At 41.9% G+C, this 14975-nt stretch overlaps 1 protein-coding gene across 11 annotated transcripts in view; it reads left to right on the top strand.

Moving 5' to 3' along the window:
• PRDM10 (PR/SET domain 10) overlaps window positions 1–14975 on the top strand; it is a 47330-nt gene that overhangs the window by 9281 nt on the left and 23074 nt on the right. For 6 of the 11 annotated variants that reach the window (XM_055728453.1, XM_055728452.1, XM_055728457.1 and 3 more), the window contains exons 2-10: window positions 1486–1675; window positions 3500–3664; window positions 5281–5340; window positions 8027–8146; window positions 9164–9371; window positions 9754–9995; window positions 11055–11258; window positions 13268–13340; window positions 13993–14110. In XM_055728453.1, the coding sequence (XP_055584428.1) occupies window positions 1571–1675; window positions 3500–3664; window positions 5281–5340; window positions 8027–8146; window positions 9164–9371; window positions 9754–9995; window positions 11055–11258; window positions 13268–13340; window positions 13993–14110 (1295 nt within the window). In that variant the 5' untranslated portion in view covers window positions 1486–1570. Of the gene's footprint in view, window positions 1–31; window positions 428–1485; window positions 1676–3499; window positions 3665–5280; window positions 5341–8026; window positions 8147–9163; window positions 9372–9753; window positions 9996–11054; window positions 11259–13267; window positions 13341–13992; window positions 14111–14975 lie in introns of those variants that run through there. The other 5 variants (XM_014278730.3, XM_055728459.1, XM_055728462.1 and 2 more) reach the window with 5 other exon arrangements.

Here is a 14975-nt window from a genome sequence, read left to right as displayed (position 1 = left end):
TATTCCTTTTTTTTTTTTTTTCCTGGATGTTTTGTATCAAGTAATATTAATGCAGTGGAATTTCTGCTTCATTATTCCCATAACATAATGGTGTATGGGTCTAATAGGAAGTCAGAACTGCTCCTCAGTCTCTGCTTGCGTGGGGGACTGCGTGGCACATGTGCTGTGTTACTTGCCATGAGACAGCAAATGTTAGGCTCTAGTCACCAATAATGGCATGACTTAAGTGTCTGGCGATGCCCAGAAATATCTTTCCTACAGCTTTTCTTTATATATGTGGAAGTAATACGTCTTTTTTTCCCCCACATCGTTCAGTGACGTTAGCCTGAGACATTTCTGCACTATTGATTTATATGTTCTGGCCAGGACCAGTGGTACAGTTAGTGCTCAGGTCTGCAAAGCTTACTCGTTGCTGGCAAAATTAGCAGTAAGTGCCTGCTACCCTCCTGCCCCCCCCCCCCCATCTTTTTTTAGTTGTCAATGAAAAGCCAAATGCTAGCATTTATAGGAATAAATTATGACTAAAATAATTTGCATTTAAAATGCAAATGAATGAAAGCATCAGCAAGGAGCCTTCTGCTTTCTTCCTGGTGCACAGACGGGGTACTGGCATTGGATCAGCCCAGCGAGGCACTTGGTATAAAATAAAGTTAATTGGACTAGCTGAAAAATGAAATGGGCTCAGCTTTATGCTAATTCCTGGGCCCGTGATTTAACATGACATTAGAGACAACGGACTGGGAAGGTGCTGAACCACTGATTAAACCAATCACCAGACCTGTAAATTACACTTCTGAGATTCCCAATGGCAGATTGAGAGGCCCCAATAAAATTGCGAGAGGTGAATAAAACCTAGCTTGGAAGCAATTTGTCAGGATCTTCGGGCTTGTGTGAATTGAGTTGAAGTTTCATTGTTCTTTTTCTAAAAGTTGCCTATTGTAACACTGCCTGAATACCAACTGGGACTGCGGTTTTGTACAAGGTGAAAGCTGCCTGCACATGTAAAGCCATTTGATTCTTGAACAAAACCTCTTTCAGATGCACTGAGAAACTGGTAATGTGTCTCTGAAGGTAGGGTTTTCTTGTTGGAAGGTTAAGGCCAAATTTTTACATCATTTATTGATTTCTAGGCCTGTAGGTGCCAGAAGGACAATGTGAAGAATATTTTGTGGACTGCCTCTGGCCAAGGAAGGACATGCAGGAGGAATTCGTTATAATCTTTAAGTGCAGGAGGCATTCAGTATAATCCTTCAGTGCAACTGTAGCAATGGTTGCCTTGTTTTCTCCTTAATAGGACTTGGGAAGTACTATGCAGCAGAACTTGAGCGTGGTAAATGAGAATGTGTGTGTTTGTAAAGCCAAGCCTTCTTTTACTCTGGCAGCGTGTAACCGTAGTGCAGTAGCTGATGATAATACCTTACACCTCTGTTCCATGTGTCATACTTGGTTTAATATCTGTCTTTTTTTTTTTTCTTTTTTTAATAGCCATGTTACTGAAGATCACCTTGTCTTCTGGCAGTAGAAGCACAGTGAACAGATGACTCTATTCAGCCAGACATTCCTCCAGTAGATGTCTCTCCCCATGGAGCACCACGGCAGGGAGGAGATGGACTCAAAAGAGGAAAGTCCTCAGGTGTGGGCTGACTCTGCTGAGCAGGAGCAGAATACTGCTCAGGTGACTAGTACCTTCCAGAGCTCTTGGTTCCTGCTCGGACTGAACTGGGCTTGATGTGGTGACTTAGCAAGCAGATGTTCCCATTCAAACCTTGTTCAGTGCCTGGAAACTCATCTTTCTTTTGAGGAGAAATACAAACATGTCTGTGGTGATTTCCAATTAAAGCTTCAGAAAGCGAGCTGTGCAAACCGCAGCAGTGAATACACAGACATCTGAAATGATCTAAACAAAACCAGCCAGTGGCTATAGAAGTTTCGGTGTCCAAGTGTATGTATAACCATGTGGGAAAGTGAAAGGGTATTCAGACTAATGAATATTAGCAAATTCTGTGGTCTGTGGCATCCCATTTTGATGGCATCAGTCAAATCAGTTGGAACTGTGGGTGGACCTCGGGGAAAGTAATATGAATAATTTTTTCCAGTCAGACATCTGGGTAGTGGGGAAGGGAGAAATGTTAATTGTTAGTGACTAATAAAGTCAGATTCTGATGTATGCAGCTAGTCCCTCTGTCTCTGAGACAATGCAGCTGAGAATTTCTAGAAGGCTGTAAATTGATTTCTTCTTTTAAGCGTATTGGAAGAGGGTGCTGCATGTCATTTGACCCACGAGCTGAGAAATTTTGACTGTCCTGGTAATTTCCAGCTTTGAAATTTGCAAAGAAAGGCAGTTTTCAATGGCCTGTGTTCTGTTACCTATACAATGGGATAACTATACTGTTGTTTGCACATGGCAGTTACAAGGCTTAATTAGTATTTGCAGAGGGCTCTCCAAATCTGAAACGCTGCATGCATTCTTACTGTAGTCTTTGCATGAGGATTTATTGTACAGCATCAGCACTTAGCATCGGTGGGGGAGTACCAGGCATCTTTTGAAGCATAAGCTACAAGGTGAAACAAAGTAAATAAAATATGTGACTGTGGCATCGCTTTATGTGAAAACACTTTATGTGAATATGAATGTGGATACCAGAACTAGGTTTCCTGCTTGCTATCCCATTTTTCCCATGTGCTGGAAATGTTTTTTGGCCTGTAAAGCATGTAGAAAAATAAACAAGTTCCTCTTGCCACTGGAATTAATTTTTCTAGCTTCTTTAAGTTTGGTCACTGATAATCACTTGTGATCCTGATGTTCTATAGATTCTTTAGATTTAAACTGCTGCCCTAAACTTAACTTGTTCCAGTAGTCCTTGGAAACACTGCTTAATGCTTTCAGTTATGTTTCTCTGTTTAAATAGCTGAATTTTCTACTGATACTGCGTGTACGTGCTGCAGAGAAGCAATCTAACATACACTATTGCCACCTCATGATAGGTGCAATACTGTTACTTGAAACAGTATCAAAGTTAATAGGTTCTGTTAGCCATTCATCAACAGAAAAAATCACCTCCAACTACAGAACTAGCTGAACGAAGTAATCGTCATAAATTCAGAAAGGATTATGAGAATAAAGGGAAACAATATTCCAATAAATTCCATAGATGCACCAGTTCAAATCTGAACTTTCTTTTCTAATGAATTTTCAAAGTGTCACGCAAGCACAAAGCATGTGTAGGTGCCCTTTATAGCCAGTTAGGTTTTGAGTTAAAATGTAGAGTAAAACCAGAAACCAATGGTGGTTTGTGTCCAGGTTTCTATATTGCTAGCATAATTCAATAAGATTTTGAATGTGTATTATACAGCAGGGGTTTTGTTGTTTTCAAAACAACTGGCTAGGTAGTTGGGATGCAAGGTACTCTACTTTTCAAAGCACCTTGCAACCTGTGTGTCTTGTGTTGTTTCCCCACTGGCACATGTTTCCGCTTTGACACAGGCTCTTTTCTTCCAGGTGCACTTTGTTCCTGAGGGGGGGACGGTGGCACAGATCGTGTACAGTGATGAGCAGGACCGTCCCTCGCAGCAGGTGGTCTACACAGCAGATGGCACCTCCTACACCTCCGTGGACACCTCGGAGCACACGCTTGTTTACATCCATCCCGTGGAAGCTACGCAGGCATGTGTGGTTCCGAGCCCACCCTGTTTTGGCGCCTAGAAAACAAAACAATTTTGTCTGAGATGGAAAGCCAGTTACCAGCCAAGTGATATGACTGGAAAATAGCAGGCAGTTGCTCTTAATGCTTTTATCTGCCCATTGCTGAACAGGGACTTCGTGCTGTTCATTTGTCTGATGTGCAAATGTGGTAATTAAAGGATGTCGAGGCTATGAATGATGAAATGCTGATTATTTTACTGAAGGTGGATGAGATTATAATTAACTCAAAGGTGTTTTCCAAAACACGGATAATCTCTCCAGGAATTCTGCCTCTGTTGTATTCAGTAAAGCTAAGAACAATCTATGTGTCTTCTGGAAGAGTCCTTGTTTTGCGTAGTATTGTAACTGATAGTTACAATAAGTCATGTCTTTTTGCAGAGGATCTTGGTGTATTCGATGTAATTTTGTAGTCTCTCTTCAGAGTTGTTGATTTTATAGACCGAGGTTCTTTTTCATAACTGTCTCAAATAGCTTTTAGTCTCTGACAGCATCTGTTTATGTGGGGTTAATATAGTACACATCTGTACCTCTGTGTGGACAGCTAAAAGAAGAGGAACAGGCATGCTTTGTCGAGAATGTTTTATAACGTCTTTGCTGACAGAACAGATTAGCAATGCTGCAAAGTGCACGTACTTGACACCCGCAGCAATGCTGGCGTAGCCTTGTGTGGCACGGTCTCTCTCTTGTGCAGTTCTTAGCTGTTATGTAAAAACAATTCCTACGTGGTGGCATGTTCTGAGAGGATATCTCCCAGGAAGTTACTGACCAAGTTAACTCCAAAACTCTGAATACTATCATTTTGTCCAAAGAGACATAGTACTAAGACGCTATCATGCAACTGAGATGCAGTTATCAAAGCGCGAATGGAGTTTGTATTATGCCATGCTTTATTTTGTTGGAGCCAGACTGCCACAAGCTCAGATATTTCCAGTTTTGGCAAAATAAGCAAGGCTGACCTCAGCCAGTACTTAGTTTTCATCTGAGTCTTGCTTTTCCTAGGGGGAAGCCCTCCTATCAGGGCTGTTCTTGCAGGCTACTGTAAGAATGTTGGAGTTGGCATGTCTCCTGTGAAATTAAAAAACAACATCCTGGCCATATCAGATTCACATATCTGGCATATCACAGCCAGATATGCCACATAGTTCCTTAAAAGAAAGCATGCAGAAGTCTTTGCAGAAAGATAAAGCTAACGGTTCTCTTCTATTCTGCCCTCAAGTGTTACATGGTTTTCATACAGCTACTGAATTACATCCTGTAGATGCAGATTATAAAGTCAACAATTGACAAAGTAATTTCGGTATTAAAAAAATAATAAATATCCCCTTTTAGATACATGCATGAAAAGTGCCACACAAATATGGTACTATATGTTTGTGGAGCACTACCTAATTTTAGTTTAATTTCTATGCCTGTATGTCCACTTGGGTAAGTTGAACTAATCTGCTGTGACAGTAGGCACATTAGAAGGTAGCAAAGGATCAAATGTGGATCGTTTCTTGGTGGCAGAGTAATTTTTGTGTGAGTTGGGAGTAAACAACCCTAAGGCCGGTTTGATAAGCCTTTTTCACTTTGTCTAGACTCTGTTTACAGATCCGTCCCAAGTGGCTTACGTCCAACAGGATGCCACCACCCAGCAGGTAAGAAGGAGACATTATTTTCCTTGGGCCTGAAACTGTAAGGGAACTGTTGCTGAAGGTAAAGGGACATTGTTGTGGTGCTAGAGCATAATAGGCCCTCTCAGAGTTTGACAAATGGCAGTCCTCAGTCATGTGCTGTCATCCCAGGGATCAAGGGCAAAAAGTGTACGATAGCATGCCACTATGATCTTGGCTAGCTTGTGCATGAATGGCAAGGCAAGTTAAGAGAGTTTGAGTTAATTCTTTTTAATTCTTGTTCAACAAAAGTATTTATTTACTGCCCCAGGTGAAAAGCCTTCCAACAGTGTCCCTTTTAATAAGTCTGCGAACTGATGTGGCTGACTTGATTTTAACGTGTCGTTCTGGAAAACCTGGGTTTGCAGCTGTCCTCATATAACCTCTGATCCAATTTCCTTTAAGTCCATAAAAGGCTCTCAAGGGATAGAAACTCTGGATCAAATTCTAGGTTTGCTAGAAACTTCACAGGAAATTAATTGTAAGACCTGGAGAAGTTCACTTACTGGCTCCCTTACCTTACCATGGCACGCCAGGTCTGATGTGCTTGCCGTTGTGAAGTGAGCTAGCAACAGAGTAAAATTTGAGCCTGTGTTTATAAAGCTTTGATGATTTGGGGTTGGGGTTTTTTTTGTCTGCCATAGATGGGAAGGTCTCGTTAACTTTTACTGGTATCTTTGGGGACTGCATTGTGGTGATTTGGTATAGGTGCTCTCAGATCGAGATCTTTAGTTCAAGTTCTCCACTTGTCAGAGACTTAAACCTGTTACTGCTTGGTGAGTCTTTAATGGCATGTGTGAGTGGATGTGTTAGATTGGAATCATTACTAATGCCATCATTAAAATGCATCTTTATTAACAGTTTTGGGGTTGAATGTGCACTGAAAATACATTTTCTTCTTTCTAAAAGAAGACCTTCTAAACTGTTGAGGTGCAGGCAGGAAACAATAAGACTGGCACAGTATAAGTGTTAACTGATTTCTTCCAGTTCTCCGGAGGTGTTTGGAATTTTTTGCTGCGTCAATTTCCTTGCGTTAAGAAGCCAGAAAATCCCATTGGGTTGTCTTAAAGCTCATTTAATAATTAAATCTAATTTCAAGTAGGGATTACTTATATGTGCAATGCAAAGTGACACTCTTTACAGCACTGTGCAGTTGCTGACCCATGTTGAGTATCGAGGGCATGAGCACTTGTCTGTGTGTCCTCCCTTCCAACACTGATGGCAGCCCCAACAGAGGTGTTTGCTTGTGAATGGTTAGTCCCTCCCTGTGGCAGCTCCTGCCTCTGCAGGTGTTTTTTACATCAGCATTTCATGTGGGACATGCCTGAACTGACAACAAATGTTAAAATAATAATTAAAGCTCCTCTTGTCTTTCAAAAGAAACTTTAAAAACCTTTCATTTTCTTTTTTAAGATAAAAATAATGCCTGTGTTCCTTGCAGTCTCTGACGTGGAAGTGAAAGGATATGTTTGGAGTGCCATTAGTAGTAGGAAATGCTAATATGAGGTAGAAATAGATGCAAGCTTGTGTGAACCTCCAATTGCTGGCAGACCTGGAGGTGTGCCACTGAATAATGATGCCTTTTCTGTTGCCACTTGGCATCAGAAATGTCAATACCAGACAGTTTGGTTCAGCTGTTGTCTTGGTAGTTTCCTCCTTGCTGTCACATGGTTCCCTGTAGTCTTTTTGCTGTACTTTTAAAGCAGTTTCATAAATTACTTTTATACCTCTTTAAACAAAATAACTAGATTAAGTTCTACGGCTATCTGCTTATATTATGGATTTTCTTGTCTGCTCCTTCACTGTTGGCACAATTTGCTGTTCTCTGTTTTATCTGATATTTTTAAGTACTCTGTAGAGGGGCTGGGGCTTAGCATAAAAGTTTTAGCATAAAAGCTGCTTAACAGTCAGAGGCACAAACTAGAAGCCACATGGTGTCTGCTGTAGAGAAGGATGAAAAATCATGCGGGATAATGGTGCAAATTCCTGTATAGATAAGCAGGAAATGAGACAGGAAAGGTGATTCCTAGGATCTTAATTCTGTTTTGTTTTATTGCTGAATGGATGGGAGCAGTGTGGTAATATGCATTAATTTTCTTGTTACCACACCAAAAAAAGATGAGAAGAACCAGAAATCTATAGTGCGACCAAATAACATAAAGAAAAAATGACTGTTGGATTCCTTTTGTTTGAGTGCTGGATCTTCCAACGAGGTCAATATACCATCTTGTTTTCATAATGGATCTTGGTTTGCTTGAGAAAAAGAAAAATAAGCAAAAAGATGAGACTTCTTTTTCCTTCTTTGTCTTTTCCTTTTAAGAAAGTAAATTTGGACACACAAAAGAAAAAAGACTCCACATCACCAGTTTTAGCAAAAGCTAAAGAGCTCCTCAGATCTGTTTTTAGTGCGGTTTGAACCCAGGCTAGATAGGACCTTAACTTAAAGCCAAGAGCGGGAGCTAGGAAATTCAAAACTGCAAAATACAGACTGATTTTTGAAGCCTTTTCCTTTGTTCCTGGATCTGCAGGATTTTAAAAGAAACAAATATAGAAAAAAAAAAAATGCTGCAGGTTTTGACCTAGTGTAGGACTGGAACTTTGCATGCAGGGCACTGCCCATATGTGACTGATGGAAATGACGCAGTGCTAAAATGAGTGCCTATAATTTTAGGTAACTGTGCTCTTGCCTGCTGCTGCTCAGAGCATGAATCCCACCAACCTGTCCGTGCTCGGCAACGTTGCCGAATCCCCCCAGCAAATGGCTCTGGAGCAGGGTCCGCAAGCAGATAGAGTAAGTTGCCAGGCACCCTTTTCTCTTAAATGTACGAGTGCACTGATTTCATTGCTCCATTGTCTCAGGTGATGAAACGTGTCTGAGTGATAGAGGAGGCGATGCGAGGAAGCTGCAGCACAGATTTGTACCGTCTTTCATAGTCTCACCATGGAGTGTGTGGTGTTTTATTGTAGGAGAGATTATGTATTTAATACACGGAGAAACCTGTTCTACAGATTGTTCTGTCTTGAGCAGCCACCTTAAAATACTCTTCTCGGCTTTGACAAGCAAAGTTAACGGAAGGTGTAAGACTGACTGTCATGTAGGGCCAACAGCCACCGAGTCTCTTTGCCAGTCTTCTAAGACAGTTTACTGTGTGTCATGTTTCTTGTTCTCCACCTGAGAAACCTGCATGGGTGAAGGAATATTCTGTGCAGTGCACTTATATTTTGTATATATATTTTTTTTTTTGTAGGGAAGGCAAAGGATAAACTTTAAAGTTAGTGGAAGAATACAGTGCCCTCAACTGTCCTCCATGCCCCATAGTTTATATCTAGTCCCCATGTTACCTCGTCCCTTATTGATCTACATGAATGCTTTGGAATTGTATTTGCTTGACTGTAAGATAGGTGAGAAAAGATCACGTGCCAAAGTTCAGGATTCTCTCACTTGTACAAAAGAAGTTAAACCACAGCTTTAAGCTCCAGATAATTTCCACAGAGCCTGGACTGTTTCAGACCTTCTGTGAGGGTCCAGAATTTCTCTGGTATCAGTTTCTTCTCCTGAGAAGTCAGTCTTTGACAGGGTAGAGCGAGACAGTGACAGAGCTGTCCTGAGTGAGGCTGTCAGCAGCAGCGATGTGAAACAGCCCTTGGCAAGCGTTTATCATGTCGTTCCACTTTCCCTCATCCTCCTTTCCGTTCCCAAAGGAAGCACAAAGGGTAGACTAGCAACAGCCTTCATTGTTCGTCTTTTGTAAAAGTGTTTTTCTTCACAAATCGATTTTGATTGTTTGTTTGTGAATTCTCTCCTCAGGCATCATTACCGGTGCATAACCAGGTGTTACCTCCTATGGAGGCAGTGGATGGTTCTGACCCTTTAGCACCTCTGCAGAATCAAATGGGAAGGATGGAAACAAAAGAGGAAGATGAGGAGGATGAAGATGAGGATGAAGATGGGGAAGACACTGACATGGATGAATGGGATCCAGATCCACCTCGACCCTTTGATCCCAATGATTTGTGTAAGCATATGAAGTCATATGTAGTGTACCAGCTGCCCTCCTGTTTTTTCTTTCCCCTCCATCAGCCCTCTAGTAGATACAGCCAAAATCCATTCAGATTTTAGCAGTAATAAGCAAACCCCTTTATACTCGGAAACATAGGCTCATATTTGGCTGCTTTACTTGAAAAGACAAGATTCTGTCTCAGGTGGCGTCTGAGCCGCTTTGTTCTTCGTTTTGCAGGAGGTTGCCCTCACTAACGTTTTAAAATGTAGTTAGACTATTGGAATAAATGTTCCCACAGCTGAGCCAAAGATGTTTAGAGAGAGATAAGGCTGTCTCTTCTGAGCTGGTGTGTGAGCGTCTGCCTGGCAGTTATGTCCTCTCTGACTTTGTGTTGTAGGGTGTGAAGAGTGTAATAATGCACATCCCTCTGTGTGTCCCAAACACGGACCTTTGCATCCAATCCCAAACCGGCCTGTGCTGACCAGGGCGAGAGCCAGCCTCCCCTTGGTGCTCTATATAGACAGGTTTTTGGGAGGTGTGTTCTCCAAAAGGCGTATCCCAAAACGCACGCAGTTTGGACCTGTGGAAGGACCCCTGGTTAGACAAACTGAACTCAAAGACTGCTATATCCATTTGAAGGTAAGGGGGGATGTGCGCGAGAGAAGAAGAGGGATCGATTTGTGCTTGAGCTTTGATCTTTTCATGAATGTGTCGGTCTGCGCCCATGTTGCTTCACTAGAGATGTTCTTTTGTTGCTTTCGTCTTTGAATGTGACTCAGAAATACCCAGATTGCTTTGGCTTGAAATCTACGCTGTTATTCAGGGAGACACAATAATTGTGGTGAATATTCTGGCATTACGGTGTTACAGTATATAGGGCACATAACGAGGAATGCTGTGAGTCACTCTCACGTGGGCTGAAGCAGCATCTGGACATAAAAATAGCAGCCCCATCTGAGGATGTTTTGCAGCCGTTATCTTGTGTCATACTGTAACTTAAGTTAAAAATATTTTTCTTTCCCTTTCCCTCCTCTCCCCCATGAGATGTAGGGGAGAGGAGAGATTTTTCTCCCTTTCCTCGTGCCAAGGCATTGGCGTGAGGAGTAATAGATTTGACTTTTATCCGTGTATTTACTGGTTTTGATAGAGGAATTGGTCTTTTATTTGCTGGAGGTTAGCTCCCTTGTGTTAGGAGCGCTGGTCTCCGATGTCAGTGCCTGTCACCACAGGCAGATTCAGCAGCCCAACAGAAGTTCAGCTACAGAGTGCTGCTTCCAGCTTGAGGCAGCGTCATGAGTCAGGAAATGAAAGGAGAAGTGGGTCTGCCACTTAGAAACATCTGACAACTGATGCTCTGTAGCCTACTAAAGCTACAGCTTCTTGTGCCTCATTGATAGCCCCATGCCAAGTACCGTGCCTGACCCTTTTAATGAATGCTTCTTGCTTTTAAAAGCCACGGAAGGGTCCATTGTGTCTCCCTAGTTCAATCTCTACCTGTTTTTTAAGTGCTTTTTTAAGTGCTGCCTCGTTCTGGATCCCTGCTAGCAAAGAGAAAATCAGCTATGCCTTCATTGCTTTCCTAATGTAAAAGCTGCATGGGCACAGTAGTGATTTGTGGGGGTTTTTTATTAGAAACTCAAATTCTTTTGAACCTGCTGCCAGGCAGTTACAGTCACATGTAATTGGATTTTGCTACAGGTTTCCCTTGATAAGGGTGACAGAAAAGACAGAGATTTGCAAGAGGACCTATGGTTTGAACTTTCTAGCGAGGCTCTTTGTAACTGGATGATGTTTGTGCGTCCAGCTCAAAACCATTTGGAGCAGAACCTGGTAGCATATCAGTACGGCCATCACATTTATTACACAACCATTAAAAACGTGGAGCCCAAGCAGGAACTCAAGGTATGGCACTGCTCGTGTTTCGTGACTCACTTTTTTTCTACTGATGAAATCAAATCTTCCGAGTTGCTACCTAATAAGTGCATCTACAAGTGCTGGAAATGATTGCTGTAAAAAGTTTTAGGGCTTTTTTTCTCTGATAAAGCACATGATGGCCTGAATCCAATGTCTCTGAAGTCAGCAAGTAGCTAGTCACTGACTTAGGGACTTCAAATGAGCTTTGGCTCAGGTATATAATGAGGAAGTGTAAAATAAGAGTATGTAAATGATTTGTCTGTCACTGTCATGCTTTACACTGCATGTATTTTGCTGATGCAATCTAATTTTTATTGCAGCAGTCTTATTCTTTTTAGTTCTGGATGCCCTTTCCAGTTAGTCCTGTGTGTCCCTGACTTGTTTTCTGGTGCCTTAAGTGAATATGGTCTCTCACTTTACCTGGCTTTCCTGGAACTTTTGAAACTTTGCATGTGGAAAATGATAAAGGATATTGTGACTTCCCTGTGAGTTACTTTTTGTTCCCTCTAAAAATGTATTGTTTACTTTGAGCTCAAAACAGCGTGGCTGGCTGAGATGGCCTTTGTTTTCAACATCTTTTGGGGAACAGGGGGAAACCAAAAAACTTTGATGTGAGGAAATGGTTCTTCAAATCTTTTCTTGCGTGTAAATTTCAACAATTTCACAAAGGTTTTAAACACACTTTGCTAAACCAGGGCATAAGCCTGCTTTATACGCTTGTTGCTGAGTTTTAAGAGTCGAGCTCTTTTTGGTTTCTCTGAAATCAGTCCTTAATTTAGGCTGAATCGCTAGAAACCTCGTTAATCCATTTTAAGTGTTTCCAAACATCATTTTCTCAACAGTTTTTTTTTTAAATCAATTTGAAATCAGACTTTAATTAAATCTGTATAGAGCTGTCTGCAGAAGCACCATTTTTCTTGCTTTATGTGTTAGTAGTGTCTTTTGGGGTAAAATTGGTTTGATAATTGAAAGCAAATTACCTAGGCTCTGCAATGTGTTTTCCTTCCCACATGGGTGTAGGGTATTTGTATAAATTTTGTCCAAAGACTGAACTGGGGGGACCAGTCAGTTAAAAGTTGAGAACTTCTGTAGTGTGCGACAGGTGAGTAGTCTAGGAGCTCCAAGCTTTCTTCTTTGTCCAGCTAGTGAGAATCCCACGAAGTAACGCGTGCCTGTGAGTGAGTCTCTGAAGGAATTAGAAATGCTGCTCACCACTGCTATGAAAATGCCTGTGGCCCACTGCAATTTTAAACTTGGCCAGATTTTTCATGTTGAAAATCTGTTTGTGCCGCCTTTAAGAAATCCCTTTGAAAATGGAACCTTTTTAATCAAACAGTAAGGTGAAATGAGAAGTGATGCAGGAATTCTCAGCTACATGTGAGCATCTGATTTTAGGCTCTAATAAACTTTGTCTTTCTGCTTCCCATCGTTCTCTCTGCTGAAGGCTTCCTAAATCCCTTGTATAATGAAATTGGGGCCATTGTGCTGCAGCCTGGCAGGTCTTTGTTCTGGAAAGCAGGACTGTATTGCTGGAATCCTTCACAAGCTCAGGAACATTTTAAATGAGTCTCTGCGGATGGTGCTGCCTATTGTCTGTTTAAAGAGCAGGAAGGAAATGGGGAAATCCCCCGAGTTAAAAACTTTTCCATTCCCCTTGGTACAACAAAGCAACAGCACTCCGCTGACATCCATCCTTTACACTCATACGGTTGGGTCTAAAGAGATTAATCTTGCTTCCTTTAGAGCTACTGGTAGCCGTGTGTGAGATGAACATTCATATTAGGAGGTTATATCTTAAAATTAAATGGATATGCTTTCTGAGCAAAGCTCTTTTATTCCGCAGTAGGGGCATATTGATCTCAACAGGTGTTATTGCTGCCTTCACCCTCAATAATAAGAGATAGTGGTTGAGGCAAGCAATAAAAACCATTTTCAAATTATTTCCCTTTAGTTCTGGTTCCATCTACGTGTTCTGTTGTCTTGTATTCCTGCTGCAGGTGTGGTACGCTGCCTCTTATGCAGAGTTTGTGAACCAGAAGATCCATGACATATCTGAGGAGGAAAGGAAGGGTAACTTGGGCTCTTCTGCTCTCTGCTTTTGCGGTGTGCTGGTGGCTGGGTGTTGTACTACTTAGTTTCAAGTATATGGCCTGTGTAGTGCTCCCAAAATTCTGCTAGGTTAAGGAATGTTTAAACCAGATCTAGATTTTATTATTGGGACTTCTACTAACTCTTCTCATGTTAATATTACAATAATTTAAGCTTCTGCCTCAGTTTCTGGGAAGCAATAGGCTGCTGCTGGAAAGAGGTATGTTTCTGAACTTGATGTCTAATGTCGAGTCTGTGTCATAAACCAATGAGCTACTGCTTCAGACTGAGAAATTTCTCTTGACTTCCCCTAACTTACGCCAGAGAGAATCCTGCAGGTGCTCTTCCATACAAGGGTAAATTTCAGGATCTCCCTGAATTTTAAACAGTGTTTATATTCCATGTGACTTGTCCCCAGTGACCTTTTCGTCCTTCTGTGATGAGCTGTAGTCATGCCACAGTGCAGAGGGAATGAAAAGCAAAGCTAAATGAAGCAGTGCTGGGTATTCTGTGGTCTGTCTAACCTTCAGGGGTGAAATGTGGTCTGTGGAGGACAGAAAGGCTTGGGGTGGGGAAGGGGTGTTTAGCTGGTGATGACTGAAATGTGGTCGTTGATGTTTCCTATCGAACATAGTTCTCAGAGAGCAAGAGAAGAACTGGCCGTGTTACGAGTGCAATCGTCGTTTCATGAGCTCAGAGCAACTCCAGCAGCACCTCAACTCCCACGATGAGAAGCTGGACTTCTTCAGCCGGTACCGAAAGCTTTAGCTTTGCCTGTGTGTCACTGGTGTTTCCCCAGACTTGCAGAGAGGAGGGTCTTTGCCCTGCAGATCTTACTGACCACTTTGGGTACCTGTGAGAGAATGGGTCAGCGCTAGGAAGTAAGAATATGACAGGAGGAAGCTGACAGGTGTAAGAGACTTTGTGAAAGAAGTAGCTTGAGGGAAATAAATACCCCGTTGAAACTGGTGAGGTTGCTTTGGCTTGCTTTTAGTTTTTTGCCGATGACTTGAAGTGCAATATTTCAGTACCACAGTTTTGAAATACTGACTTGTCTCAGATGTATGCAGATACAGAGCTTGGAGCACAAGAGTTCTAGTGGTTTGGTTTCTCGTTGGGCTGGCAAGATAGTTTATCCTGACCTGTTAAAAGCTGAATCTACAAACATCCATCAGAGAGCAGAAGACATTGGTGCCACCTTTCTCCTCTAACTTAGCAAGTGGCTGTGTTTTGGTTTGGGGTTTTTTTGACACGAGAAATTCTTTCCTCCAGCTTACTGCCTGGCATCAATGGCTAAGTGCGTTTTTAGAGAGGGATGTTATGGCTTCAGGTTTTAAATTGGTTCCCTTGTGCAGTTGTTCGATCTAGCTGAAAACATTTTCCAGCACACCGTACACTGGGGTGTTGGAAGTAGGAGAGTTGCCATGGCAGAGGACTTGCTAGAAGCCAGTAGTCCTCAGTCCCACAATTACAGAATTAGATTTTAATGTTTTCTGGTCTTCGATTTCTGGTAGAGCACAACATAAATACCAGCCAGTATGCTATTTTTTTGCGCTCAGAATTTCTTCAGGTTTTATTATTTACTGCAGGTCATTGTTACTGAGTTGAATAGGTGAA

This window comes from Falco cherrug, chromosome 17 (assembly GCF_023634085.1).
Source record: "Falco cherrug isolate bFalChe1 chromosome 17, bFalChe1.pri, whole genome shotgun sequence".
Classification (NCBI taxonomy): domain Eukaryota; kingdom Metazoa; phylum Chordata; class Aves; order Falconiformes; family Falconidae; genus Falco; species Falco cherrug.
The sequence above is the reverse complement of the archived record's forward strand: the minus strand, read 5'-3'. Positions and strand labels throughout refer to the sequence as shown.